This window comes from Panthera pardus, unplaced genomic scaffold, assembly GCF_024362965.1.
Source record: "Panthera pardus isolate Hobbes unplaced genomic scaffold, ASM2436296v1 HiC_scaffold_16, whole genome shotgun sequence".
NCBI lineage: Eukaryota > Metazoa > Chordata > Mammalia > Carnivora > Felidae > Panthera > Panthera pardus.
Window position 1 is genome coordinate 70,087,544 of NW_026526721.1, and position 25,937 is coordinate 70,113,480.

General features: G+C 47.3%; 1 protein-coding gene and 1 long non-coding RNA gene across 6 annotated transcripts in view; one reads left to right on the top strand and one right to left on the bottom strand.

The window, feature by feature from the left end:
* Window positions 1–25,937, bottom strand: part of SLC12A8 (solute carrier family 12 member 8) — a 136,243-nt gene that overhangs the window by 55,373 nt on the left and 54,933 nt on the right. For all 4 annotated transcript variants that reach the window (XM_019448649.2, XM_019448651.2, XM_019448647.2 and 1 more), the window contains exon 6: window positions 938–1,051. In XM_019448649.2, coding sequence (XP_019304194.2) covers window positions 938–1,051 — 114 coding nt within the window. The remainder of the gene's footprint in view (window positions 1–937; window positions 1,052–25,937) is intronic.
* Window positions 13,944–25,547, top strand: LOC109266517 (uncharacterized). 2 transcript variants are annotated; one of them, XR_002079744.2, is made up of 4 exons: window positions 13,944–14,193; window positions 19,091–19,201; window positions 22,626–22,709; window positions 24,069–25,547. It is a non-coding gene; the product is annotated as an uncharacterized LOC109266517 (long non-coding RNA). The 2 variants fall into 2 exon arrangements; XR_002079743.2 differs by lacking the exon at window positions 22,626–22,709 and having other exon boundaries at window positions 13,948–14,193.

Consider the following 25,937-nt stretch of genomic DNA (forward strand, 5'->3'; position numbering starts at 1 on the left):
TTCAATTTTTAAGAAATCATCCTACTGTTTTCCAAAATGGTTGCACAGTGTATGAGAGTTCCAGTTTTTCCACATCCTTGCCAGCATTTGTCACGGGCAGCCTTTTAAAGTTTTAACATCCTAGTAGGTTCTCCTCCTTTTTCTATCCCTATGTTATTTGAGGAGAGGATCATGAGCAAGGAAATAGCCACATGAAGGCAGGCAGAGGGAAGAGGGGAGAAGGACACGGAGACAAGATCAGCCACACTCCAGGCCACTGATGCGGACTGATCAAGAGTAAAATGCTTCTCTGAGTCTGTGCCATGGGACAAGTCCAGTCTCTAGCAAATGGTTATTTCTTATGATCATTCAGTCCACATGTTGGCTTACCACCTTCCGGGCCAAGGCCTAGAGCCTAAGAGTTCTAGAGGGATCTCAGCTTTGTAACGCTCCTCCCTGGCCACTGTAGAGCAGAAAAATGGGGAAGGTAGGGCAGGGAGATTCATTCATTGTCCAAGGGTCCTGATCTCACCCACACCCAGAACAGGGAGAAGACAATAGCATTTCTCTGCCCCCTGGAGAAGACTCACAGGTTGGGGTAGGGAGGAGGGGAGTTTCTAGACCAAGTTTGCACCCATTCTGTGGTGGAAGGGGCAGCTTGCCCTGCTAAGGAATCCATCCTGCTCAGCCCTAAGAGAAATATGTCTCCTCTACTGACCGGGCCAAGAGGTTTCAATAGATAGGTATGGAGGGTAAGGAAGAATAAATAATGCTGGAGCCTTCAGGAATTGTGGACAAGTAAACTCTCTGTTAATAGCTTTTTAGTCAAAGCTAAGGCCATCTCTAAAGTCAGATAGACATCCTAGGAGCATATGCAGGCCATTTATAATACTGAGTTTTAGAAACCAAGCATTTATACCCCTAACGCGGGAGTGAAAAAGGATCCAAATTACTATACCTGTAGCCGCTGGGAAGAACACCCCAAAAACAGTGAAAAAAGACTCTCCAGGGCTGTAATCTGGCAGAGTGTTGTTCTGTAGCAGTTCTGGTGAATACCCAATAAAACCGTGCTCTGAAATAATACAAAGGAGAGCAAAATGAGTCAAGTGAGAAGATACAGCATGCAGGCTTCCCTAGATTACAGGCCTAGCTTATATAAATTTAAATATTAAAAGGTAGGGGTCTGAGGTGCCTGGGTGGCTCAGTTGGTTGAGCGTCTGACTCTTGATTTTGGCTCAGGTCATGATCCCAGTGTCATGGGATAGAGCCCAAGGTCAGGCTCTGCGCTGACAGCACAGGGCCTGCTTGAGATTCTCTCTCTCCCTCTCTCTCTACCCCTTCCCTGCTCTCTCTCTCTCTCCTCTCTCTCTCTCAAAATACATAAATAAACTTAAAAAAAAAAAAAGGTAGGGGCGTGTCTGTGAGAGAAAGGAAAAGGAAGAAGTCTGACAGAATCAGCCTTAACACTTCCAGGGCTGGATTTTGTATGTCTTTATCTACAGATATAGGTAGATAAAATGACTTGAAGGAGAACAATAGTTACCTCTGGGAAAGGGAGCATTTTCTTTTTTCCTTTTCTTCTTTTTTCTTTACAGATTTCCATATAGCTGGAATCTTTCACTGAGCGTGTATCTATGTATTTTCTGTTAATTGAAAAAGTTAAGCTACTCTCCCTCTTCAGAAACCTTTCCACGGGTCCCTGTTAGCTGCAGAATATAGTCCAAACTCCTTAAGATGAATATCAAAGCCCTCTACAACCAGGCAACATGCCACCATTTCCTGCCTTTCCTCTGCCCAGAAGTCACAAAAATGACTCTCCACAAGAACACCAGTAATACCCATTCCTGTGTCCCTGCCTTCCAGCCCCTTCTCCCACATCTCTAAGCATCAATGCCATGCTCACTTTTTTTTTTTTTATGTTTATTGATTTGTGAGGGGGGGAGGGACATAGGGAGAGGAGGACAGAGGATGTGAAGCAGGTTCTGCACTGACAGCAGAGAGCCTGATGAGGGGCTCAAACTCATGAACTGTGAGATCATGACCTGAGCCATAGTCTGATGCTCAACTGACTGAGCCACTCAGGTGCCCCATTGTCATGCTCACTCTTTTTTTTAAAATTTTTTTAAATGTTTATTTATTTTTGAGAGAGACAGAGAGACTGAGTATGAGTGGGGGAGGGGCAGAGAGAGGGAGAGGGAGACACAGAATCCGAAGCAGGCTCCAGGCTCTGAGCTGTCAGCACACAGCCCGATGCGCGGCTTGAACTCACAAACCGCAAGATCATGACCTGAGCCGAAGTCGGACGCTTAACCGACTGAGCCACCCAGGCGCCCCACCATGCTCACTTTTAAAGCCCATCTCAAATGCTACTTCCTTTGGCTTTTACATCAACTCCTGATCAGAATCAATTCCTCCTAAGTGCCCTCATACTGTGACTGGCCATATTAGATCTTACCCCAACTAGACTCCTTGGGGCAAGAAATCCAGTCTCACAAATGTCTGCCCTCAAGAGTCAAGCACTGTGCCTGTCACACAAGAGGTAGGTGGCAAATATGGGTCACATTAAGAAGAATCTTTCTCTTAGATCTTGGCTATGGGCACATCTCGAATCCATGCTTTCACTTTGACTTGTTCATAGGCTGCTTTTTAGCAAGAACATCTCAGATCCGATTTCTTCAAAGTGTTTTAAACATTTGTACACTGACTTCAATAAAATTTTTCAGGTGGTTTTAAGCCTATTTTGTTTCTTTGTCAAAGGAGGTCACTTTGAAGAGCATCTGTGACATGTTAGTGGGCTGTGGAAGTTTAAGATCCAGATCAAGTATTCTTAGGCTCAGGAACATCCAGGATATCCAGCCTCTGCTTTTGAATCTCATCTCAGAGAATGAGTTAGTTTGTTCCTGTTAACTATAGCCTAAGAGAAGCCAGTCCTGCCCTCCTTCCCTCAACCCCCACAACCACATAGGATGGGCGTCTAGCCACCACTCCAGCCGACCCCTGGAGCTGTGGTGACAGAATTTCCTGCCCGACTGTCCTCCACCTACCTCGGGGCTTAGCTTCCCCCTGGGCCTCAATCCACAAAAGAGCTCCTGCTCACTCATGAGCCCAGTGAGATCACCAGCGCTTTTCACAGCTTCCAAGATTCATAACTTAATAGGAAAAATATTTTTTAAAAAAATAATAAAATGAAAGCTCAGTGAAGCACAAGGGACCCTTGGGAGTCCGGTCAAGACTTAAAATCACTGTCGATTGCTTTCTTCTGCCTGAATGCGGAATTTGTCCTGAGACATTAAACCCCAAGTACTGTGCAACATTTCTGAATGGTTTGGCATCTTCACAGCTGGTCTTCCCCTCATTAACAAAAAAGCAATAATGGCTGAGTTAACTTTAGTTTATCCGCTGGCTGACCCCACTGACTAGCCTTTCTGAGGTGAACACCAAGCCCAGCCTGCCTTGGAACAGAGTTCAGCCAAGCTGGAATGCTGCACAGGTCTGAAGGCCCATCTGAACGCAGGGCTGTGGGCATGCTGGGCGGGCCAGCCGTGCAGGACAGAAACACCTCATCAGGCTTCACTGATCCCTGCAGAGGAGGCCCATGGGAGCTCAGTCAGAGAGGGGTATATGAAGGCTTTGCCCAGGCCCCATGGATGAGTCTTCTCTCCCTCCACCCCACCAAGAACCACAGATTGAGAGCCTAAGTCACTTGGCTCTCATGGGGGTCTGTGAGGAGGCCTGCCTCATCCCCTGTCTCTGCAGGGCCTATGGCAGATGCGGCCCCACGCATTCCCCAGCACACGCTCACGCCGACATGCTGCTGAGACAGCCCTCTCCCTTCAGATGTGCTTCTGAATCTTTCTCAAGGAAATCATCTTAACTTTGAAAAGAACTTTATGGACAGAAACATTTCAATGCTTTACTTATAAAGATGTAAAATGGGGAGTCTAAATGCCTAACTATGGGGAACTGAAGTATTTTAAATGTTTATAAAGGGCTTTTAGCACCACAGAAAATTGTCCATGTTATGTATGATACATGGTGAAGCAAGAAACCTGGATACCATTTATAGTACAAATACCAAAAGAGTTTCAATATACACGTGTAAGAAAAGACTAGAAGGAAACATAAACATAGTAACTATGGATATCTATATAATGCAATTTTGAGCAATTTCTCTTTTCTTTTCATAAGTGTTCCACATTGTCTTTCACAAGTTAAAATTGACTTACCAAAAAAACAACTATATCTTTCAGAAAAACAAACAAAACATCCCAGGACTGAAAGCCTACCTTCTCTAGACAACTTCTTTGTAAACAAGTATCTTTTCTTTCTTTCTTTTCTTTCTTTCTTTCTTTCTTTCTTTCTTTCTTTCTTTCTTTCTTTCTATTTATACTCTATCTGCTTCTAGACATGATTTAAGTGATTTATGAGAAAAAATAAAAGATGGGGCAGATAAAAAAAGAAAAAGAAAGGAAGAAAGAAAGAAAGAAAGAAAGAAAGAAAGAAAGAGGAAAGGAGGGAGGGAGAGGAGGGCGGAGAGGGAGAGGAAGGAAGGAAGGAAGGAAGGAAGGAAGGAAGGAAGGAAAGGGAGGGAGGGAGGGAGGAAGGAAGGAAGGAAGGAAGGAAGGAAGGAAGGAAGGAAGGAAGGAAAGGGAGGGAGGGAGGGAGGAAGGAAGGAAGGAAGGAAGGAAGGAAGGAAGAAAATGAAAGAGAGAGCACAGGGCTGAGCAGATCCCACCTGCAAATAAACTAAAATTAACTCAGCCACACCTCCATGAGACACGCCTGAGGTCTCCAAATAAGGCTCTGAGGTAAGATCCTGCAGTGATCACCCTCAGACTAGAATCCAAGGCCCAGAGAGATCATTTGACGACTATTTGGTCAAGCCCACTCAGGCAGGGACAGACCTCAGGCACAAGTGCCACTTTCCAATGGATGAGAAGGAGCTCCAGAAGCTTGCATAATGGACCTGCTTCATTTCCTCTGCCTTTACCTTCCCAGGCCCTTATGACTCCCACCCCCTTACAACCTCACCACCTCAGGCCCCCAGTCCTGAGCCAGCCCCCAACGAGGTTTGGCCCTAGTGGTCCCCACCCCAACTTCTGGGGACCCAGTCTCTATCCCACACCCGAAGCCAAGTCAAGCTGAACCTCAAGCTTATGGCAGGGTGGGTGCCCAGTTCAGGCACTGATGTCCCTGCCTGGCTTGTACTTGCTGGCTGAGGCATGGGGTGAGATCAGCTGGTCATATCCAGGGCACAGGGCTGAGAGGACGCCACCTGCCATGTCCTCTTACAGTGCGTCCTCAAGCCTGATGTACTAACATCCAGAACAAAGGTTCTTAATTTGGCTAGTTTTGGCCCCGTTTGAAAATCTGTTGAAAGCTGTCCCCACAGACAACACATTTTACACATCATTTGGAGGTTCCCAGGCCTTTGAAGTCTCTTTGAGGGACATGTACCCCAAAGTTCAGGACTTCCACACTAGGGCTGCTTCTGCACCTGAGACTTCCGCCAGGCCCTGCACCCCTACAGCCTCCCATGCCCTGACTGCTACCATGCCCTACCTCGCAGTGGCAGCAGACCCAGGTGACACAGCCAGCAAAGTTTCATACCGCAGTCCTTGCCAGGCAGTGAGGAGTCTCTCTGTGCACAGGATTGTGCAGGTTCCATCTTCAAGGACATCACAGGGCAACCTCTCTTCTGAACACACTGACGTGCAGCCCTTTATTGAGCACCTCCTATGCACCAATTACTGGGAAGTAAGTCCTCTACAATGTCATCCCTGATTCCCATAACTACCCTGCAAGATCAGATATAAGGACAGTTGGCTCAGGAAGGCACAGAATCTTGTCCAAGGTCACACAGCCAGACCTGTCTGTATTACAGCTATTGCCTCTCCTGTAGGAGACCAGTTCCCAGATCCCCAGCACTGCCCTCCCCACCAAGAGAGAGCCAGCTTTGGTTCTGGGCAGGCCTGTGGTCTGTGGGACAAACTTTTCTGGGGACATCTTTTCCCCAGGGGGATAGTGCTAAGGCATACAGCATAGATTCTCATCAACCCCTGAAACCCACCCCCCCAAAGATCACAGGATCTCCCTCTCTCCATCTGCAGGGGGCTAACAGAGGGTCTCCCCTGTGGAATGCCACATGTACCAAGGGGTATATGACTGGCTGAGGCTTGAATAGCTAGAAGGCAGAGCCTAGCTTGGACCCAGATCTGTCTGAATTCAAAGTTTTCCATCTACCATACTGTCTCTCTGTAATTCATCCTGAGCTGTTTCCCCAGAGATCTCTAAAGCTTGTGTTTTTGCCCCTGTAAACCTCTCAGTTCCTCTGCTGGTTAAACAGGGAGCCAATCTGGGGCATTCTCAGCTGACATCTTCCAACTCTGAAAGGCCCGGGATGCTCAGTGCCTGTACCTGCCACATGTGAATGTATCTGGGTTTGACCCGAACATCTGTTTCTGTATTTACCAAAAATACTTTGGCCCCATTTGAGCTATGTGCTTTTAGGAACAACAAAAACAGAATGGGGGTGGAGTGGGGAGACACAGAGGGAGAAAATAAATCAAGACAAAGTCCAGGCAGGAACGGGCAGAGGGAAGATGCTTGAAGGTCATCTACAGAAAGCCCTGGCCTTTCTTCCCAGAATCTGGTAACACAGCTCCTCTGGTTGCCATGAGTGGGCCCTGATTCTGCAGGGTCTGCTGTCTGCTCCCAAGGAGTACTCATGGGAACCCAGCCACCTTGCCCTGGCCCAAGGCTGTCTGCCCTGGTCACAAGTTGTGACAAACCGCAGCTCCCAAGCCCTCTGGTCAGGTGGCTGCTGGGAAGCTTCCTGTGGCACCTGTTGCTCCCCCACTCCTGCCGGCCCCACCTCTGGGGTCTGCTGAAATTAGAAGAGGCAGTCGGGAAGTCATCAGCCCCCACATGTGGGTGTCAGATTGCTGCTGCTGACTAACTTAGAAAGTGAGATTTCTAAAAATGACACTGGCAATGGGGCAGGGGTGGGGGGCACCTTGCTGTGAGTAGAGCTGGGGGGAGTGTGGGGGCAGGCAGGGGCTTCCGGCACCGGCACCGGCTTTCTTCTTGGCTCAGGTCCCTCACTCCGCCCCCAACCCCGACCAGCAAGACAGCCCTTTCCTGGGAATGGACAATGGGAGAGGTTGGTCCAACCAGGAATAGAAAGAGCGGAGGAAGGGCCTGGGAGAGAGGAAGGCAGGGAGGGCCCCAGAGGGCGGGCTGGGGCCTGAGGGATCACAGGAAGAGCAACTCTGCAAGGAAAAGGAAAGGAGAGGCCGAGGTTCTGGGAAGGGACACACACCAAAACAACGTAGTGGAGGAGTGGGGGAGGGATGGGGACAAGGCCACGAGGAGAGGGGCCAGCAGAGGCTCCCAGTCGAGGAGGAAGTACAGTAGGCCTGCAGTAGGGGAAACACGAATTGGGTGCCTCTCCCAGGAGCCCAGCATCATGCTGCACACACACCCCTCCCCTCAGGCCCTCCCTGATGGTGGTGCTGGAATGGTGGCCTGAGGGTCCGCCCAACCTCCGGGGCTGTTGTGACCACTCTAGGTTGTCGCCCTGTGGGGAGAGATCTGCAGCTTAAGGGAGAGAACAGGTCTGAAATAGCCTCACAAAGATAGGTCAGTGAAAAAGGGAAGAAAGAGAGTGTCCAGGGCCCCATCCTGCTACTAAGTGCCCCGCAGAGTTCTTGCCCAAGCAGCCCCCCAATTTACTCAGACACTGCCCAACCCCAGACAGTCCAAGGTGGACAAAGATGGGCAGTTCAACCTGCATGCCTCTGCCTGCTTGCACTGGCCAGTGGAGTTTTTCCTCCTCTGGGCTGTGGTGTTAGCTCCCGGGAGGTGCAAAGGGGCGGGGCAGTCAACTTGGACCCAAAGAGCATGGATTTGGGAGAAGAGAACCAAGAGTCTAGATACAGGGGTTGGTGCCCTGGTTCCTGGGGGACAGTGAGTGAGTCCTTTTTCCCTTTGAAATGCAAATTCTGACTGTCACTCTGGGATGAGCCCAAGGTTCCGCACCCCTACTGAGCGCCCCGGTGATGCAGACCACACACCCAGGTGCAGGTGCAGGGCCTACCAGGTGATGTTTTAGATCCCTTCTAATTCTGAAAGTGGCCCAGCCAGAAGCCCACTCTTTTTTTTTTTTTAATGTTTATTTTTGAGAGAGAAGCATGAGCAGGGGAGGGGCGGAGAAGCCGTGGGGGCAGGGGGGACAGAAGATCTGAAGCAGGCTCTGTGCTGATAGCGGAGAATCTGATGTGGAGCTCCAACTCATGAACCGTGAGATCATGACCTGAGCCGAAGTCGGACGCTTAACAAGCTAAGCCACCCAGGCGCCCCCCAAGAAGCTCATTCTTAACACTCAGTACCCAGAGTCCAATTATACCACTGATTTCCAGCAGCAGATCTAAAATCCCAAACTAGCTTCTAGAACATCACAGCACCACCCCCTACCTCCCTGATGCCCCTCCCTTCCCTGTGGTGGTGATACAACATGTGCTACAAAACTGTGACATCAGCTTGCCGTCACATTCCTGAATATGTTAAGGAAACAAAGCAATTATGGATTACAAGTATGCTACTAGGTCTCCTGTTGGTTATTACAGCATCTTGGGTGCCCTCCATTAGTGCAGATAACGAACCTTCATGGTCTAATCCGTGGGCCCATTTTGACAACTGAGCTCAGAGATGCAAACCAGCTATGCAAAGCATGAGAGCTGGAAGCGGAACTGTGGCCCTAGCTTGGAGTCCAGCCCGGAGCCCACAGAGTACCGAGCCCCAGTCTGCAGGGCTATCTCATTAAACTGGGTCATAACAATCTCAGTCCATTACAGGTACTCCACAGAAGTGCTCTGAACTTGAACTGGGTCAGGCTGTATTGGTTGGGACTGTTTTGACCACAGACTGGAGAGACAGAAGGGAAATGATGATAGGTTTGGAAGAGGCTCCCAAGATGCCCACCCACAGCACAGCTTTCCTTCCCCACGGGAGTTCTGGGCGGCGAGCTGCTAGCCTTCCCCACACCACAGTCTCCTCTCTGGCTTTGGCCTCTTTGGAGTTTGGTCCTCCAAAGAGAGGGTGGGGAGAGGATGTGAGCAGGGTTTCCAGCTCCCAGGCCCCCACCCAGAGAGAAAATACACAGAGGGAGGGCTGGGCATTCCAGCAGTGGCCAGAAGGGAAGTCTGAAGTGGGGCTGTGCCTGCCCAGAGGGCACAGGGAGGAGCAGTCTGGAGCCTCGAGGCCCCTGGGGATGGCCTCCACCCTGAAGGACAACTGGCTGGCGGGAACAGTGCCGGAAAGCCCCCAAGGCTGGGCAACCCAAGGGATGAAGGGTCTGCGGGGAGAGGTTAGGGGTGCCCCCTTGGAAGGGGGTGGCTGAAAGTTTCCCATAACAAGAGAGGCTCCTGCCAACCCTTACAATCCCTACAATCTAGGATGGACTGTTCAGAGATTCTTTCTGAGCAAAGGAGTCCTCACTTGTGAAAGGGAGGAAGAACCTTGTCTTAACGAAGAATGATTTCTAATACCCAAGAAATTATTCAGTCTGCTGAAATGGACTCTATTTTAAATGCTTAATGAATCTTTTCTTGCCTTGGGGTCAGCCAGCTGAGATAAGAAATTTTTGCCTGGAGATGCCTACAGAGAAAAGAACTGTCAAATGCCCCAGAACATGAAAGGGCCTGACTTTGGTAGGAACTTTTCCTGGGCCCAGGAAACAAAGAGGTATCTTGGGATAAGACTAGCAATTGCCACACACCCTGAGTAAGGCTTTATCCCAGTCACTATTCTAAGCCCTTTAAGTATATTAGCTCAGAACGATCCTACAAGATAGGTGCATTTTTCAGGTAAAGAAATCAAAGCACAGAGGAGGCTAGATTCAACCCTTGGCTGCCACTGCTGGGGTCAGTGCTCACTCAAGGATGCAGGGAGCCTGGGAGGGGAGCCAGGAGCATGAGCTGGTCAGGCTGGGGCCCCGACTGAGGGGGCTACAGAGTCTCCAGTGGCTGCTCACAGCTCAAAGGAACCCTGAGAGGAAAATCGGGCCTTCTTATCTCCTAGGGTAAAGGAATGCACTCTCCCGCCAGGGTAAGTGGCTGTTTTGACAGGAAATCTCCACCCTGGCTGTGGGTTCCACCCAGCCACCACTTACTCCTTCTGGCCGTCCTGGCCTCTGACATCCCAAGTCCCATCCTGCTTAAACTCCAGGCCCAGAGACCCCGAAATAATCCTAACCCAACTGGTAGTCCCCCGAATGGGCTGTTCCTACACAACTCTAGCCCTTTTGGCCGTCAAGAGTTCTGACCTTCCCTAGTCTTGCCTGGACACCCTCTCAGGGGCAGGCAACTGAGAAGGGGGGTGGGGAGTAAGAGGTTAAGTGGCCTCCTGCAGGGGGTTGTCAGCAAGACAATCACAGTTGTGTCAGCAAGCCCACCCTCCTGCCAGGCACTCTGCTGGAAATACTCAAATTCCAAGACACCCCTTCCTCTCCCCACTTCTACAGCCATAGGTACCTCTTTCCCACCACACGCCCGACCCAAAAAAGAAAGGAAGCAAATGTTCTCTTAGAACTCCATAGCAGAAGATTCAGCATCATAGGACCATGAAATGATAGTGCCACAGAGGCCTTTAGCCTCAAATCCATTTTACAGATGGGAAGGCTGAGGCCTGAAAAAGAACCCCGCACAGTTAACGGCTGGTCAGGCCAGACCAGGACCCAGTGTGGCCAAGCCCCCAACCAGTGTGTCCAGTAGGTCCTCACAGGTCCTGTGACGGCACTCATCTCTCTGTTGTCCCTGCCTGGCTACCTACCAGGTGGGGGCAAGAACCGTGCTGTCTTATTTCCTGGTGTGTCTCCAGTGTCTAGACCCAGGAAACATACAAAACCCATAAAATATTAATAATTAACAATGGAAACAACCCAAATGCTCACCAACAGATGAATGGATAAACAGAATGTGGTATGTCCATACAACATAATATTATTCAACCATACAAAGGAATGAAATACTGACACATACTGCGGCATGGGTGAACCTCAAAAACATTATGCTAAGTGAAAAAAATACAAAAGGACAAATATGGTAAGGTTCCACTTATATGAAACATCTAGAACAGGCAAATTCATAAAGACAAAATAGAATAGAGGTCACCAGGGGCTGTGGGGGAGGGATGGGTAGTTATTGCTTAATAGACATAGTTTCTTAGAAGCAGAAAGTCATCATGGTTGCACAACGTGAGGAATGTAATAAATGCCACTGGATTGTACATTTAAAAAATGGTTGAAATGGCAAATTTTATGTCACATATGTTTAACCTCAATAAAACATAAACAAGTCACTTGTTTCCACAGTGCCCCCTGCAGGGACCATCATTGTATCCCTGTTTCTGGCCTGGGCTCCTCTCTGCTTTGCAGATGCAGAAATAGAGAATAAAGGGAGCTTCCTGGCTGCAGCTTTTCAGAAAGTGAGGGGCAAAGCCCCAGGTACGAACTATTCCTAGCGGTGGACGCCTCTGGCAAAGGTATGGGAGCTCAGCTCTTGCCGAGTGGAGCCACTCAGTGAGCCATCTCATCGCCATTCCTATGGGCAGATTTTAGGAGAAAGCACCATGTTCTCAGGAGCTTTGGCAGAAATCAGGGCTCCCTTTGCTGACATCGAGAACCTATGGAGTTTTATTCGCCAGTGGTGGGGAGTAGGATGGGGGATGGGGGCAGGGATTTGAGGCAAAGCTGTCAAGATGCACAGAATGCAGTTTCTCAATAACATCCATATCCAGCTCCCACCCAAAACTACAGTAAAGTCAAGGGCACTGTTATCCCAGCCTTGCTTTTAGCACATGATCCCACTTTCGAGAACCTCACAGTCACTATGACCCCAGGCCTGGGAGCAGTTGACACAGGTCCCACTTAATGAGAACTGGCCTTAAATGGATATGCCTTTACCCAGGGCTGCCCTGGGCTAGTGCCCATGCTGTGTACACACCTCCCTCCAGGGCGGCTGCCAGGGATGCTCTCCTCTCAGCCCCTCAGTCTTCTGGCTCTGAGAAGGGCAAGCGGGGCAGGGCACCTGCCACCTTCCCAGGTTGCTGAAGCCCCAGAGAGGATGCAGTTTGGTTTGAGTGTGTTCCTTGATGGCAGGTTTCTTGGTCTGCGTGTTCCTTTGTAAGCCTTTGCATGCCTTTCTGCAGGGACAGTAAGGTGTGTTCATACAGTCCCCCCAACAGATTAGGAGCTCCTCAAAATCATGGACAAGTTCCCTCCTCTCTCAGGATCCTCTCCTCATCCCCAGATGGATGCAATAACTGGGGGTGCTCAGTGGGAAGGGGCAACCATATATCCTGGCTGGGCCGGTCCCAGCTCACACCTGTTGCCTGAGAGTATTTTTCAGTAGAGCCCAGGAAGTGTTCTGATGACCGGCTGACCTGGGGGGCAGGGGAAGCACAATAGGGCAGAGAGCAAAGACAAGGGAGGAAAGAGGACACTCCTCTAGGCAGAACTAGGTTGGAGCCTGTTACAAATGCAGAATCTCAGCTCTCTCCTCTCCCCTCCCCACCCCCACACCTGCAGAATCAGAATCTTCATTTTGACAAGATCCCCAGATCTTGAAGCTAGAGAAGCTTGGAGTCGTGGAATATAACCCAGGGACCCCCAGGGACATACGTGTCCAGGAAAAACAATGATAGTGATAATAATGTATTGAGCACCCACTTGGTTCCAGCTACCACACCAGACCTCTTACCACTTTGCGCCAGCTACGACACTCGTACGTTATCGTATTTTATGCTTTGACAATCCAGCAAGGTAGGCATTGTGACCTGCTCTTCAGAAATGAGGCAGGCAGTCAGAAAGTCCATGCCACAAATTATAGGCTAGCTGGACTCTGAACACTGGGTCTGATTCGAAAGCCACGGCTCTGACAACTGTTGTAAGTATGATGCGGTGTTTCAAATTGGGCCAGCAGTTACAGCCACTTGTCAACTCTCTACAGGGCCTAGAAATCCACTGGCAAGTGCAATGAATTCCAGGGGCTGTTCCATTGCCCGGTGCTGGCCCGAGCACCTGTGTGCTGGGGTTGGGCCAACGCCGTGCCAGAGGGCTCACTATGTCTTCAGAAACAGTCTCTGAAGATGAACACGCATGGCCCAGCCCCCAGTGAGCGTTAAGATCTGTGACTTGAGCGACAAATAAATTAGATGGTAAGCAGGCCTGGGGCCACTTCTGCCACAAGCTCAGCAACTTCTAGCACTGGCCTCCCTGGGTCCAGAGTGAGGGTAAAGGGGAGGCTCACACAGGGCCCCATTCTATAATCTTCAGATGTCTGATTTAGGGCTTCATCTACTGCCAGCCCCCAGGAGGCAGCACCTTCCTGCCAACTGCTCCCGTGGCAAACCCCACATTCCCCTCCAGCCAGCGTTCAGAGGCTCCCCAGGCCACAAAGCCAGGCCCAGTCACAGACCCCGGCTCTCAGCTGGTCCTCTCTGCACCACCTACCCTCAGCCTGGGACCGTCTGTCTGGTTCTGTGTCTATATAGGTGGTCGCCTCATTCCCCACCCGAATGTGAGCGACGTGAGGGCACGTCTCCCTGACTTTGTCTCTCACAGACCCACCGCAATCCAGCAGGTGCCCCCCAAATGCCTGAGCTAGGAAGTGCCATTATTAGCTCTTCTACAGAACCACGCAGGGTATTCTGTCCACTCCCCACAGCCAGAGGACACTTCCGTGTGCAGGGAGAGGAGCTGGGGGCACAGGCGGGACACACATGCTAGCCCATCCCTCAGGGTGTCACCCTCCACTTCCTTGGAACTCCCAGCTGTTCAGGGCTGAGGCAGGCAGGCCCGTCAGTGTGAAAGAGCCCTCCCAAGCCAGTGATTTCATGCTTCAGGCATTTATCCCCAGAACTGGCCAGGGAGCCCAGCAGGCCAAACCCCCTCCTGCTCACAGAGCCAGAGCAGACACAAGGGTAGAGCTGGACAGTGTTAGCTCTCACTTCCTTCTGCAGCCTTGACTGTGTTCCCATGGCCTCCTCAGTCTAAAGGTTGCTTCTCTGCCTTCCACAGTCAAAGCCAACAAATGAAAATAATCACTAGTGGGAGCTGGGAGGGAGTACCCAGGATTCTGGTCAATCACTCTTCAACTCAGAACAAGAGGAAGGCCTGCGGCATGTCTGCTCCTGCCCTCCTCCAGCCAAGGATGAGTAAGTACTTCTGCCCACAGAAAACCTTCAATATATCAAAGGCCGGATCCAAAAAGCCAGGAATTCGGGTACCTAAGGTATAATTTTCTCCCCCTTCCAAAGAAATCTTAAATATTCAATTCATCTAGTTTTAAAACCAAGAACCACCAACATGAAATGTTATTCTATAGGTAGAACAAATAAAAGAGCATATGCTCTCTTCCTAATTAGGGCAGCAAGGGAGAGGAGGAGAGAAGGAATGGACAGGAGGAGGGATGGCACAAGATCCAGACAGGGCAGAGAGTTCAAGAAAGAAAAAAGAACACTGGGGAAGAAAACCAGAGAGATACAAGCCTAAAAGAAGGAGTGAGGCAGGAAGGAAAGAGGAGACAAACTAGGTAAGTTTTGAGAAATGCTGAAGGTCACGGTTTGCTGTTGGCTCGGAGTGCTCAAGTTCAGAAATCCTTACCAGGACATGAGCCTTTGTTTACAATTCTCCCCAGTTCTAACCGTTAAAAATTCCTCTGTTTGAATCCTTAATCTTTCCCCTTTCTGAGCTAACCATGCCTTTAAGAACCTGGCACTAGTTCTGGACCCTCTCCTAGAAAAATATATTTTTTTACATAAGATTTTGCACGCAATTTCAGGGGCTTGTGGACCCTAAGATACAACTGCTTCCTCTGAAATGTCCACTTTGATTGGGAGACCCGTAACAGCCAGAGAGAAAACATCCCAACTGCCAGATTAAACTCAAACAAGGGCAGGATGTGTTGAATCTTACGCGTATACAGGCCATCATATCAAGCTTTTAAGAACACCATTGGCTCCTTGGACCTTAACATCCCTCCCTGGTTACCACCCCAATAATGGTACTAGAAGCAAGCCTGGTTACTTGAAGGGACTAGCTGTGTGTTTGGATGGTTAAAAGGTCTGCCTTTGATGGAGGTAACAATCTATTTACCTGGAAATTAACCTTTTAGAGATCAATGGGATTATTAAATTACCCACAGGCAGTAGGTCCCAAATCTGAATGTGCATTAAAAATTACCCTTGTGCTGGGGTGCCTGGGTGGCTCAGTGAGTTAGGCGTCCAACTTCGACTCAGGTCATGATCTCGCGTTCTGTGAGTTCGAGCCCTGCGGCAGGCTCTGTGCTGACAGCTCAGAGCCTGGAGCCTATTTTGGATTCTGTGTCTCCCTCTCTCTCTGACCCTCCCCCATTCATGCTCTGTCTCTCTGTGTCTCAAAAATAAAAAATTACCCTTGTGCTGATTTAAAATGCAGATTATTAGTTCAAAATTTGATAGTCTGATTCAGAGTGTTTTTCTAATGAGCTCCTAGGTGATTCTGATGCAAGCAGTCCCCAAACCAAACTGACACACTGTTCTTTAAAAATTGCAAGCCTGGGAGGATGGGTTTCTGGGCCAGCAGATAAGCAGATTCCCTGCTCATTGTAGTGTCCTCATATACCAGGGGCAGGACTAAGCACATATGCAAGGGAACTTACTATGTGACTAGGTTTTGACCACTGCATCAGAAAGGCTACCTTTACAAGGTAAGAAAGGATAGGAATAAGGCAGGATATAAAAAGTATAGTGCCGGGTGAAACTCTCCAAGGGCCTTATGGCAGTGGTTCCTAGATCTGTGGGCACATGAAGAATCACCTGGAGTATACTTCTTACAATTCAGATTCTCAGGCCTCGGGCTACTGGGAAATATACATTTATACCAGTAACAAGATTCCCTAGTTGTTCTGACACACATACAGGTATAGAAACTTTCTTGTTTATGGTATCCATAGGCCCAAGCTTATGTTGATCAAGATACAAGACCATTATACAAGACAATTATTGCAAAAATGCTTTGAAACACTAAAATGCCCTCAAAATTCTCCAGCAAAGAACAGTGAACATTACCAGCATTTCCTTCTTGTCTCTTTTTCTTTTCCTCCTCCCCCTCCACCTTCTTTTTCAGGGGGGAAACCAACTAGAGGAGGTGGGCCACGCTAAATGCCCGGAATGGGTTCCAGATGGTGAAGATTTTGGCCTCTTGGCCTGACTGTCCCTCCCTTACCCTGGAGTACTATACAAATATTATCATTTTCTGGCTGTGCAGTGACATGAAAATGGCTGGGAGGCACTAGGTCCGTGTCAAAGAAACTCATACAGGGAGAGAGTATCCTCTTTGGTCCAGAAGAGAATGCCGAAGCATTTTCTGATCTTTACAAGGTGGAACTTCCACAGAGGAAGGAAACCATCATGTGTCCAAACTGATCCACACCAGGCTTGGCATGTGATTGGGGGTTGGGAGGAGGCATCCAGAGAAATGCTGCAAAGACGGCCCCGTTTCAGACTGCTGGACAGGGAGGTCCCCGCACAACACGCTGCAGCTCCTCCACCCTCGGACAGGACATCGTGGCAGTGAGACAGCCCCACCCTTGTCTAGAATCCCCCTAACGGCCAGGTACTCCTTTTTACTGTATTTCCTCAATTTGACTCTGATTTTTTTTTTTCATTTTGATTTCCTGAAACTTGGATATCTTACAATCAACATGTAGACTTAAGGTAATCTTTTTTTCCACCTGAAAATTTAGTGTGTCTCAAACTTGATGGTGTTTTAAAATTGAGAAAATAAGGTTTACCACCTCATTTAACCCTGAAGCAAGCTGTGAGGCAGGTATCATTATTCTCTTTTTTCCAGATGAGGAAACTGAAGCGCAGACAGAGTTCACAGAGCGAGGGAGCGACAGGGCCAGGACTGGAACCCAGTCTTTCGTGCCTCCTTCCCAACATTCTGTGAGCACATTTAAGGGTCTGAAAAATGGCTTCCACCCGAGTTACTGCAATGCAAGAAAGCAAAAAGTGATTTTCCTCTGACTTCAAATAGAACTTGGAGAAAAAAATGGAAAAATGGATAGGTTTTGTTTGGTTGCTATTGTTTATTTTAGACCATAACTGAAGTTTCTTTATGACTTTAGGAACTTAAGACTGCACCATACAGAGAACTATTCCTTTTTTTTTTTTAATGTTTATTTATTTTTTTAAGAAAGAAAGAGACAGAGCACGAAGGGGGGGGAGGGGCAGAGAGAGGGAGACACAGAATCTGAGGCAGGCTCTAGGCTCTGAGCTGTCAGCACAGAGCCATGCGCGGGGCTCGAACCTAAGAACTACAAGATCATGACCTGAGCCGAAGTTGGACGTTTAACAGACTGAGCCACCCAGGCATCCCCAGAGAACTATTCTTATAATGATCACATCTGGCATGTTTAATTTAAAATGGTCCTCAATGGAACAACAATTATCAATTTCCTGCTTGAATTTACTATTTTATTTACTTTTGAATGTTTCTAATGATTTTTGGCAATCAGGATTTTAAGGTGTTGTACCTTAAGATATCTAGCATTTTCTGTCAGCTTGTGAGGAGCAGGAAAAAATTTAACAGAATAAATCATCATCAAAACAATAAAACCAAAATGTTGTTCTCCATAATATTCAGGAAGTGCTCATTTTCTTGAAATCAGCAGGGAGGTGGGTGGGGAGAGAACCCTCCCCCATATACACACATACATAAACTCAAAGAAAACCACAGCCACTATTGACATATAATATTATTTCTAATTCTTAAGAAATGCCCTTCCAGGGAGGCATTTATTTCCATTTTTCAGATGAGCAAACTCAGAGGGTTTCAGTGACTCGCCTGCCATCGCATAGCTTGTAAGAAGCCTGGGTTCTGGTAGCACTAATCATAAAAACACAGGGGCACCTGGGTGGCTCAGTCGGTTAAGTATCCAACTTCAGCTCAGGTCATGATCTCGTGGTTCCTGAGTTCCAGCCCCACATCGGGCTCTGTGCTACAGCACAGAGCCTGCCTCAGATCCTCTGTCCCCCTCTCTCTCTGCCCCTCCCCAGCTCGTGCTTTCTCTTTCTCAAAAATAAGTAAACATTAACAATGGTAATAATAAATAAATAAATAAAAGCACATATTATTGCCATTAACAATGACCTTCCCTAATCATCTCCATAGTTCATGAGGTAGGGACCACACCTATTTTATTCTCCACTGTATGCTGGAGCCTGACTCCTGTCACCCAATAGGCTTCCATAGCTACTGCCTGGTGGGTGGATGGAAGGAAGACAGAGGGAGGCTGAATGGAGTAAGTGTGCAGTGTGCTGGCCCCCCAGGCAGGCGCTCCTTCCACCCTTCCATTCCACTTGTCTGGAGTCTGTGCTCTGACAATCTGTTTGATCGGCTTCATTCTCTACAACTGGTATCACACTTCCATAAGCTGCTCTGATTTGTGTTCTCTAGAACTATGTCCATCTCCTTATTGGAGCCTGATCTATTCTGGTTCCTTTCCCAGTCAGTCGCTCAGCAAAGCGTAACTGACAGCCAGCCATGTGTCAGGTCCTTTCTAAGGTGCTGGATAGAAAACGGGGTAAGGTGCGCTTCCTGTCCTTGGGGCTCTTCCAGCCTGAAACAGTGACCTCTGTACTCTCTGCTGAGCTCTGCGTCCCTCAGCATTTTCTGCAACTACCTGCCAAACTCTCTTGGCCTCCACCAGCACTTCTGCTGTTTCTTTTGGTTTTTTTTATAAATTAAAAAAAATTTTTTTAACCTTCATTTATTATTGAGAGACACAGAGAGAGCATGAGCATGGGAGGGAGAGACAGACAGAGGAGGAAACACAGAATCCAAAGCAGGCTCCAGGCTCCGAGCTGTCAGCACAGAGCCCGACGCGGGGCTCAAACTCACAAACTGCGAGATCATGACCTAAACTGAAGTCAGACACTCAACCAACTGAGCCACCCAGGCGCCCCTGCTATTTCTGATGCTTTGTTTTGTTATTTTTGCAGACATAGGAGGGCCCAGTTGTGATTCTACTCTCTGTCTTTTAGCGTGTTCTTGTACTTTTTCACTTAGGCTATGTTTCACGTGCTGGCAGGCAGCATCATACAAAGTTCTGTTGAGTTCTGAGATGGGTATGACCGGAAGGAGCCACCTGGGGAGTGAAAGAAGCCCCCTGTCTTACAGGTGAGGAAACAGAAGGTACACAGCCCACCCCAATCGCTAGTGGAGCTTCTGCTCTTGCCAGTGTCCTTCCGTGGCACCTACCATGCATACCAGTAGATGAGGGGTTGGTTCAGAAAGGGACCACAGCCTGCTGAGTTCTAACAAATGATGAATCGAAAATCAAGTTCTTTTATGAGGCAACTGAGGTAGGGTCCTGGCCCAGAGTGCACAGGCAGTGGTTGAGGGGACTCTGGCCAGAGATCTCCCAGTGCCAAACGCTGCAACCATGGTTCCCATTCCACTCGACTAGTGAACAACTTCCCAGATGCATTTTAAACATCACGCTGTAAGTGTGCTGCTTATTTAACAATTCAGTCAACAGCATGGCTAGGAGCAGCATGAGTTTGAGGGTTAAGAAGGACATGGACCCTCAGGTCAGACTCTGGCTTCATGGCTTACTAGCTGCGTGGTCAGGAGCAAGACAACCTCTCTGAACCTCAGTTTTCTTATCTTTACGGCAAGGACAATAACAGCGCATTGACCCCACAGACACCGTAAGGATAAATTGAGATAGATGATGCCCAGTAGAGTGCCGGCACGTGGGGAGTATTTGATAAACATTAGCTACTATGACCTTCCTTGGTCACTATGCTCTCTTCAGATTTTATATTCAAGAAATCTGTAGCAAGCGGTTTGACCCACTACTTTTTGTCTCTTAATAAATTATTTCACTTTATTTTTTTTTTCTCTACTTACAAGCAGAAATATACTTAGTGTTTCCAAAAGTATTAATTGTTTCTGGGCCATTCAGTAAAGAAAGTCAGGCAAGGGTACAGGTATGAGATTTCTAATGTACCAACTGATATAGACATGCAACATTAAAATCTGATGGCCTATTAGAAACAAGTTTGGAAGTAGTAAGAGTGGAGTAACAGTTTGGGAACCACTTCATCATTAAGTTTTCTCCTGCAAAAAAACAAAAACAAAAACAAAAACAAAATACCTTCATAATGCAGTATTTTCACTTCTTCAGAAAAGTAACATCAATTCTTGGAGTAGCCCAGGAAGTTTTTCCCTTCACATCTCTAGATCCAGTGTTCAGGGTGAAAGAGACTATGTTCTGGGCTGCAGACTTGTGAGGCAGACCTTATTTGCACATGCGAATGATAGCCATCTAGAGCACTAATGTGGGCCTGGGGGCAAGCAGGGACCCCAGCCCCGCCCAGGTTTCTCGCCTGGTGCCTGATTAGGGAGCCTACCATCCACCAGGAGAGGATGTGTGTGAGAGAGACTCAAAACACCACGCACGTGAAACCGCGCAAATGAGCTCAGTTCGGAGAAAGCATTAGTCACTGACTCGTGGATGGGGCAGGTCAACACTCAGGGGAGGAAGTCAAGTGCGTGGGTTTGGGTGCCGGGCGCTGCGGCCGGGTGCTTTCTACAAAGCATCTCAGATGGCCAGGTTAGCAGCGCAGTCACCGCGTGGCTTTTATGTGTGCGTGCATTCACACAGCCAGTGGTGTGGGGTAAAGCAAATACTTATGGCAGAATCTGGGGAGTTTTCTTATTATTTTGGATCATAGACTAACAAGAAACAAAACAATCATGGCTCTCGTGGTTAAAATAAATTTTATTTGCTTGTGTTTAAGGAGTGTGTGTTCCTGATGGTGGTGGTGGTGGTGGAGTGTACAGAGAGTGAGGGGTGGGGGGTGGAGGGAGGGGATGGAAACAATGAAGTGGTATTTAGAAACAAGAGAATGAGATCACAAAGCTGTTTTCCCAAATTGCATCTGGTCTTCCTTTCTACCCCACGGCTCCTGGCAGTGTAAGCTGGATGCTTGAGGCCCAGTCCCCTGCCTTTAGGACCTCCCCCTGTGCACCCACACTAACCCCAGGCAGGGCTCTCAAAGAGCCACTGAGAGTCTGTCACTTCCCTACTCAAAGGAAAAACCCACTGACCTTGCTCCATGTTTAGGATTTCTGTATCTTTAAACCTCCTGTGGAGTTCTAAAGTTATTCCTAGTTATTTTGTTTGTTTATCTGTTTGCTTTTCTAACTAGAAGGACTAAGAAAATCCTCAAGATAAGACATGTCATCAAGCCTATGTTTATATCACATTCCATCTGGGGCTTCTGAATGTTGCTACATTAATTTTAACTTTAAAAAATACTATATACGGTGTGAGCCCAATTATGTAACAAAAAGGGGGATAGAAAAAAGGCTATAAGGAAATAAACTTCATACTTCATATTTTAAAATTAAATATGTTATTCTTAATAAAAATAAATTAACACTATAATTTAGTATATACTATCTATTATGGACTGAATGCTTGCATCCCCACCTAACCCACACCCTCCCCTCCTCCCCCCCCACCCCCAAATCCATATGTTGAAGCTCTAGAATGGCTATATTTGGAGACGGAGCCTATAAGGAAGTAATTGGTGTTAATAAGGTCATAAGGGTGGGGCACTGAGCAGATAGGATTAGTGTCCTTATCAGAAGAGACACACGAGAGCTAGTGACTGCATACACTCTTTCCCAAACTCCCTACTTCTCTCTCTCTCTTCCTCTCTCCCTATCCTCTTCCAACCTGCACATGTGTACACACACACACACACACACACACACAGGCACAATGAGGCAAGGCCATGTGAGGATACAGAAAGAAGGTGACCGTCTACAAGCCAGGAAGACATTCTTCATCAGGAACCAAATCAGCTGGAACCTTAATATTGGACTTCTAGCCTCTAGAATTGTGAGAAAATTAACTTCTGTTGTTTAAGCCCCAGTTTTTAAATTGGCTAGCTCCTCTTAGCCCATGGATGAATCCTGGCCGCTCTGTAGTGGACAATCCAGGAAACCCTTGATACCTGTCATACTTATGTCTTTTGAGAATATGAGTCATGAGAATTTATTTCTGCCCCAAGATTTCCTTGGAACCTATGGCCCTGCTTTCCTGGACATGTCTCTGAACCAGAGATGGCAGTATGAGCCAAAGGTGACTCCACAGCCTGGTCCTGAAGGAGTCCACCGTCCAAGAGATTCCCCAGGACACCCTATCCAACCAGGTGTTGTCTTGGCAAGAATGCACAGGGAGACTCTGAGAGAAGGCAGCAGGGGACAGCAGGTATCAGCTACCACTGTAATCTCAACAGAGAGACCAGCTAATGTTCTATTTCTCACCAAGGCAGATCTCTGGAGCACTGGGATCCACAGGGGTTACACAGCAGCCCTGAGTTTCCTGAGCTTCCCTCTGTCTCCTCAGGACATGGCTCTTCCTTGAACCTAAGGAACCTTATTTCCTTCTAGCTACCCCCCTCCACCCCGTGGTCCTATGCTCCAGCACACCTAACTTCCTGCGCTTTCTCAAAATTTTTTATACATTTTTCATCTCCATGTCTTCACATATACTGTTCCCTTTCCTTGGGATCACCCTGCCCAGTTTACCACCAGATGAGCTGCCGAGTAACCTCCACAGTCCATTCAAACGTCTCCCTCTCCTTGAAGACTTCTCTGACACTCCAAGGTAAAGGTCTTCCACCACCCCCTACCAGTGTGTTTTCCTTTACAACACGTACCCCACATCTGGTGATTATTTGGTTAGGGGAGAGACTGTACCTTATCCCTGTGTATAAACTAAACTTCTAGCATTGGGTCTGCACATAGCAGTGCTCAGAAAAGGTTTTTGATTAACTGATTGCAGGGAATTGATTACAGAGAGGGAAATAAAGCTTGGGTGGGAGAGAGACAGAGACAAAGAGACAAAGGACAAAGGAAGGACAAAGTGGCAATAAAGGAGTCAGGGAAACACAAGGCGTCAGCAAGACACAACTTTAAAATGAACAGTGAAAAATCTTTTCAGGAATAAATGCATTTTCCCATTTCAACCTAAGGTTTCATTTCTTTTTTTTTTTTTTAATGTTTACTTATTTTTGTGAGAGAGAGAGAGCAAGCAGGGGAGGGGCAGAGAAAGAGAGAGAGAGAGAGACAGAATCTGAAGCAGGCTCTAGGCTCTGGGTTGACAGCACAGAGTCCCATACGGGGCTCAAACTCACAAACTGCAAGATCATGACCTGAGGCAAAGTTGGACACTTAACCAACGGAGCCACCCAGGTGCCCCAAGCTAAGGTTTCATTTCTAAGTAAACTATTTCTCTGTTTATTTTCAATCCTAGTGAGCCCCGATGCCCATTATAGAACCCTCTTTAGACAACTGAAGCGTTTTCCTTAGTCACTATTCCCACATATTTCAAGCACAGAGTCCTATTTTCCTCAGAGCAATACCTAAAACTTGTTTCCCTATAGGCTGCAAACTCTCCAAAATGGGGGAGGAAAGCTCGTACAGGTACAGTCATTTGGGAGGGTTTCCACGATGCTAATTTCACAGTTTCTGACTGGGATGATGAAGTACCACCACCTAAGGTCACACGTACTGGAGATAACAAGTAGTCACAAGTATTTATTGTGACCCCAGGTCACAAATCACATTGTGGCAATCCACCAAGAGAAAATGCCTTCTTCATATCTCTTCTACAGTATCATCCCAAGCAACTTCATAAACACTCAGAAACCTTATGTTTAAAAAATATTATTAAGGTTTTCACAAGTGGCTCCCCAAATCAGAGTACAATCCACACAGTAATTATAGTCTTAAGGACAAGACCTCAGAGGCTGCCAGAGCAAGAGAGATAATTTCTTTTTTCTAGAGAAAAAAAAATCTCTAATTTAAAAAAATGTTTAAACATGGTCAGTTTGTCATTTAAAAATATTAACACCAGACCTTTGGGGTAAGATGGCAGACTGAATATATGTACCTAATTTTGTTCCTTCCACAAATCCCACTAATACATAGTAAAGAGGGTTTTTTTGTTTTGTTTTGTTTTTAGTATCTAAATCCCTAAGTATGGGGAAAACGGCAACAACATTTTGGAAGCTGAAACACGCTGGGTGGTCCAGTGGTCCTGAGATCAGACCTGAGAAAATGGAATCTCAAACCAGCAAAGGGAAACTGAAAACCAACCTGATTTACCCCACAAAATTCTCCAAAGTCTCAGATGGATGGCACCAGGCGTCTGGCCATGGGAGAGGAGGTGCATTAAAACCAGAAGTCCAAGGCAGACTCTCTGGGAAGTCAGGCACCTGGTGCTTTCTGGCCAACAGAAGTCTGCAGCGTATTCACTCTCTGGAGACGGCAAACCAAGGACTTTGACTGGAGTGCCAGGCCCAGCTGAGAAAAATCGAGTCCATGTTTACTGAATACTGAAGCAGTGGTCCCCAACCCTTTCCCCCAACTCAGCTCTCATAGCAAGGGTGGCTTGACTCATCCTTCAGGCAGACTGGAAGATGCCTCTTTGAAGAAAGTGAAACATTTCATGAAGCACCTAAAAAGATGATCCTGGGAGAGGGTCCCCAATAGCTAGTGTACCCAGACTAAACTGACCAGACCCAGCTATGAGCTCAGACTTCCAATTGGCCTTTTCTCCCTACTCTTACTCTGGAGCAGAAAGCCAAGAATGACCAGATATCTGATAAGTCCCTCTGATAGGGATGATAAAGACCCAAACAAAAGGAAAAGGTCAGCTTAAAGGAAACAGAAACTTTGCAAAGATAAGAAAACTCTGAAAAATATATCAACAAATACTCTGAGGGCTACAAGAGAAAGTATTGCATCCTTGAAGCAAACCAAAAAAAAAAAAAAAAAAAAAAGGATGTCATTAAAACAATAAAATGAAATGTAACAATCAAAAAACTAAGAAAAAGGTCTTGATTATTAAAAACAGTTTAGCAAAATAAAAAAATTGATTGAAGGCATACAAGACTGAGTTAAGGGAATCCTCAGAAAGTGAAGATAAAAATAGGTAATAAAAAAAATCCAATATCCAAATAGTAAAAGTACCAGAGAGAACAGAAAGTGTAGAAAAATATCACCACTGAAATAATTCAAGATGATTTCTCAAAACTGAAAGATACATTACCAGACCAGAAACGGCCCACCCAGTGCCCAGCATAATGTAAAGAGAACCTCATGTTCGTGTATCGTTTTGAAATTTCAGAAAACCGGGGACAAAAAGAACTTCCTACTAGTTTATAGTTACATGTAAAAGATTATGAATCAGAATGGACTGCTTAACAGCAATACTAGAAGCCAGGAGACAAGCAATCAGAAGTTTAAAAGAAAATAGTTTGCAACCTAGAATTTGACATCCAGCCAAACTATGGGTCGAGTGTGAGCACAGAAAAAAGAATTTTCAGACACAAAAAGTCTCAAACCACTTCTCTCCCATGAGCTCTTTCTCAAGAAGTTACTGGAAGATAACCTCCATCAAGATGAGACAGCAAGGGCACCTGGGTGGCCTAGTCAGTTAAGCATCCAACTTCGGCTCAGGTCATGATCTCATAGTCCATGAGTTCGAGTCCCACATCAGGCTCTGTGCTGATAGCTCGGAGCCTGGAGCCTGCTTCGGATTCTGTGTCTCCCTCTCTCTCTGCCCCTCTCCCACTCGCACTCTGTCTTTCTCTCTCTGTCTCAAAAACAAAGTAAACATTTAAGAATTTTTTTTTTTTTTTAAAGATGAGAGAGCAAATCAGAATGACATTTCTGATGGAGATCCAACAGAGAGGGGAGATAAAGGAGGGTGAACAGAGATCCTGGGTGAACAACTCTGTACATGCATATGGGGTGACCTCCCAGACTGGAGTAATGGGACCAAGGACATGCTGAGGGCCCTCATCACCAAGCTCTCTGGAGCCCACCA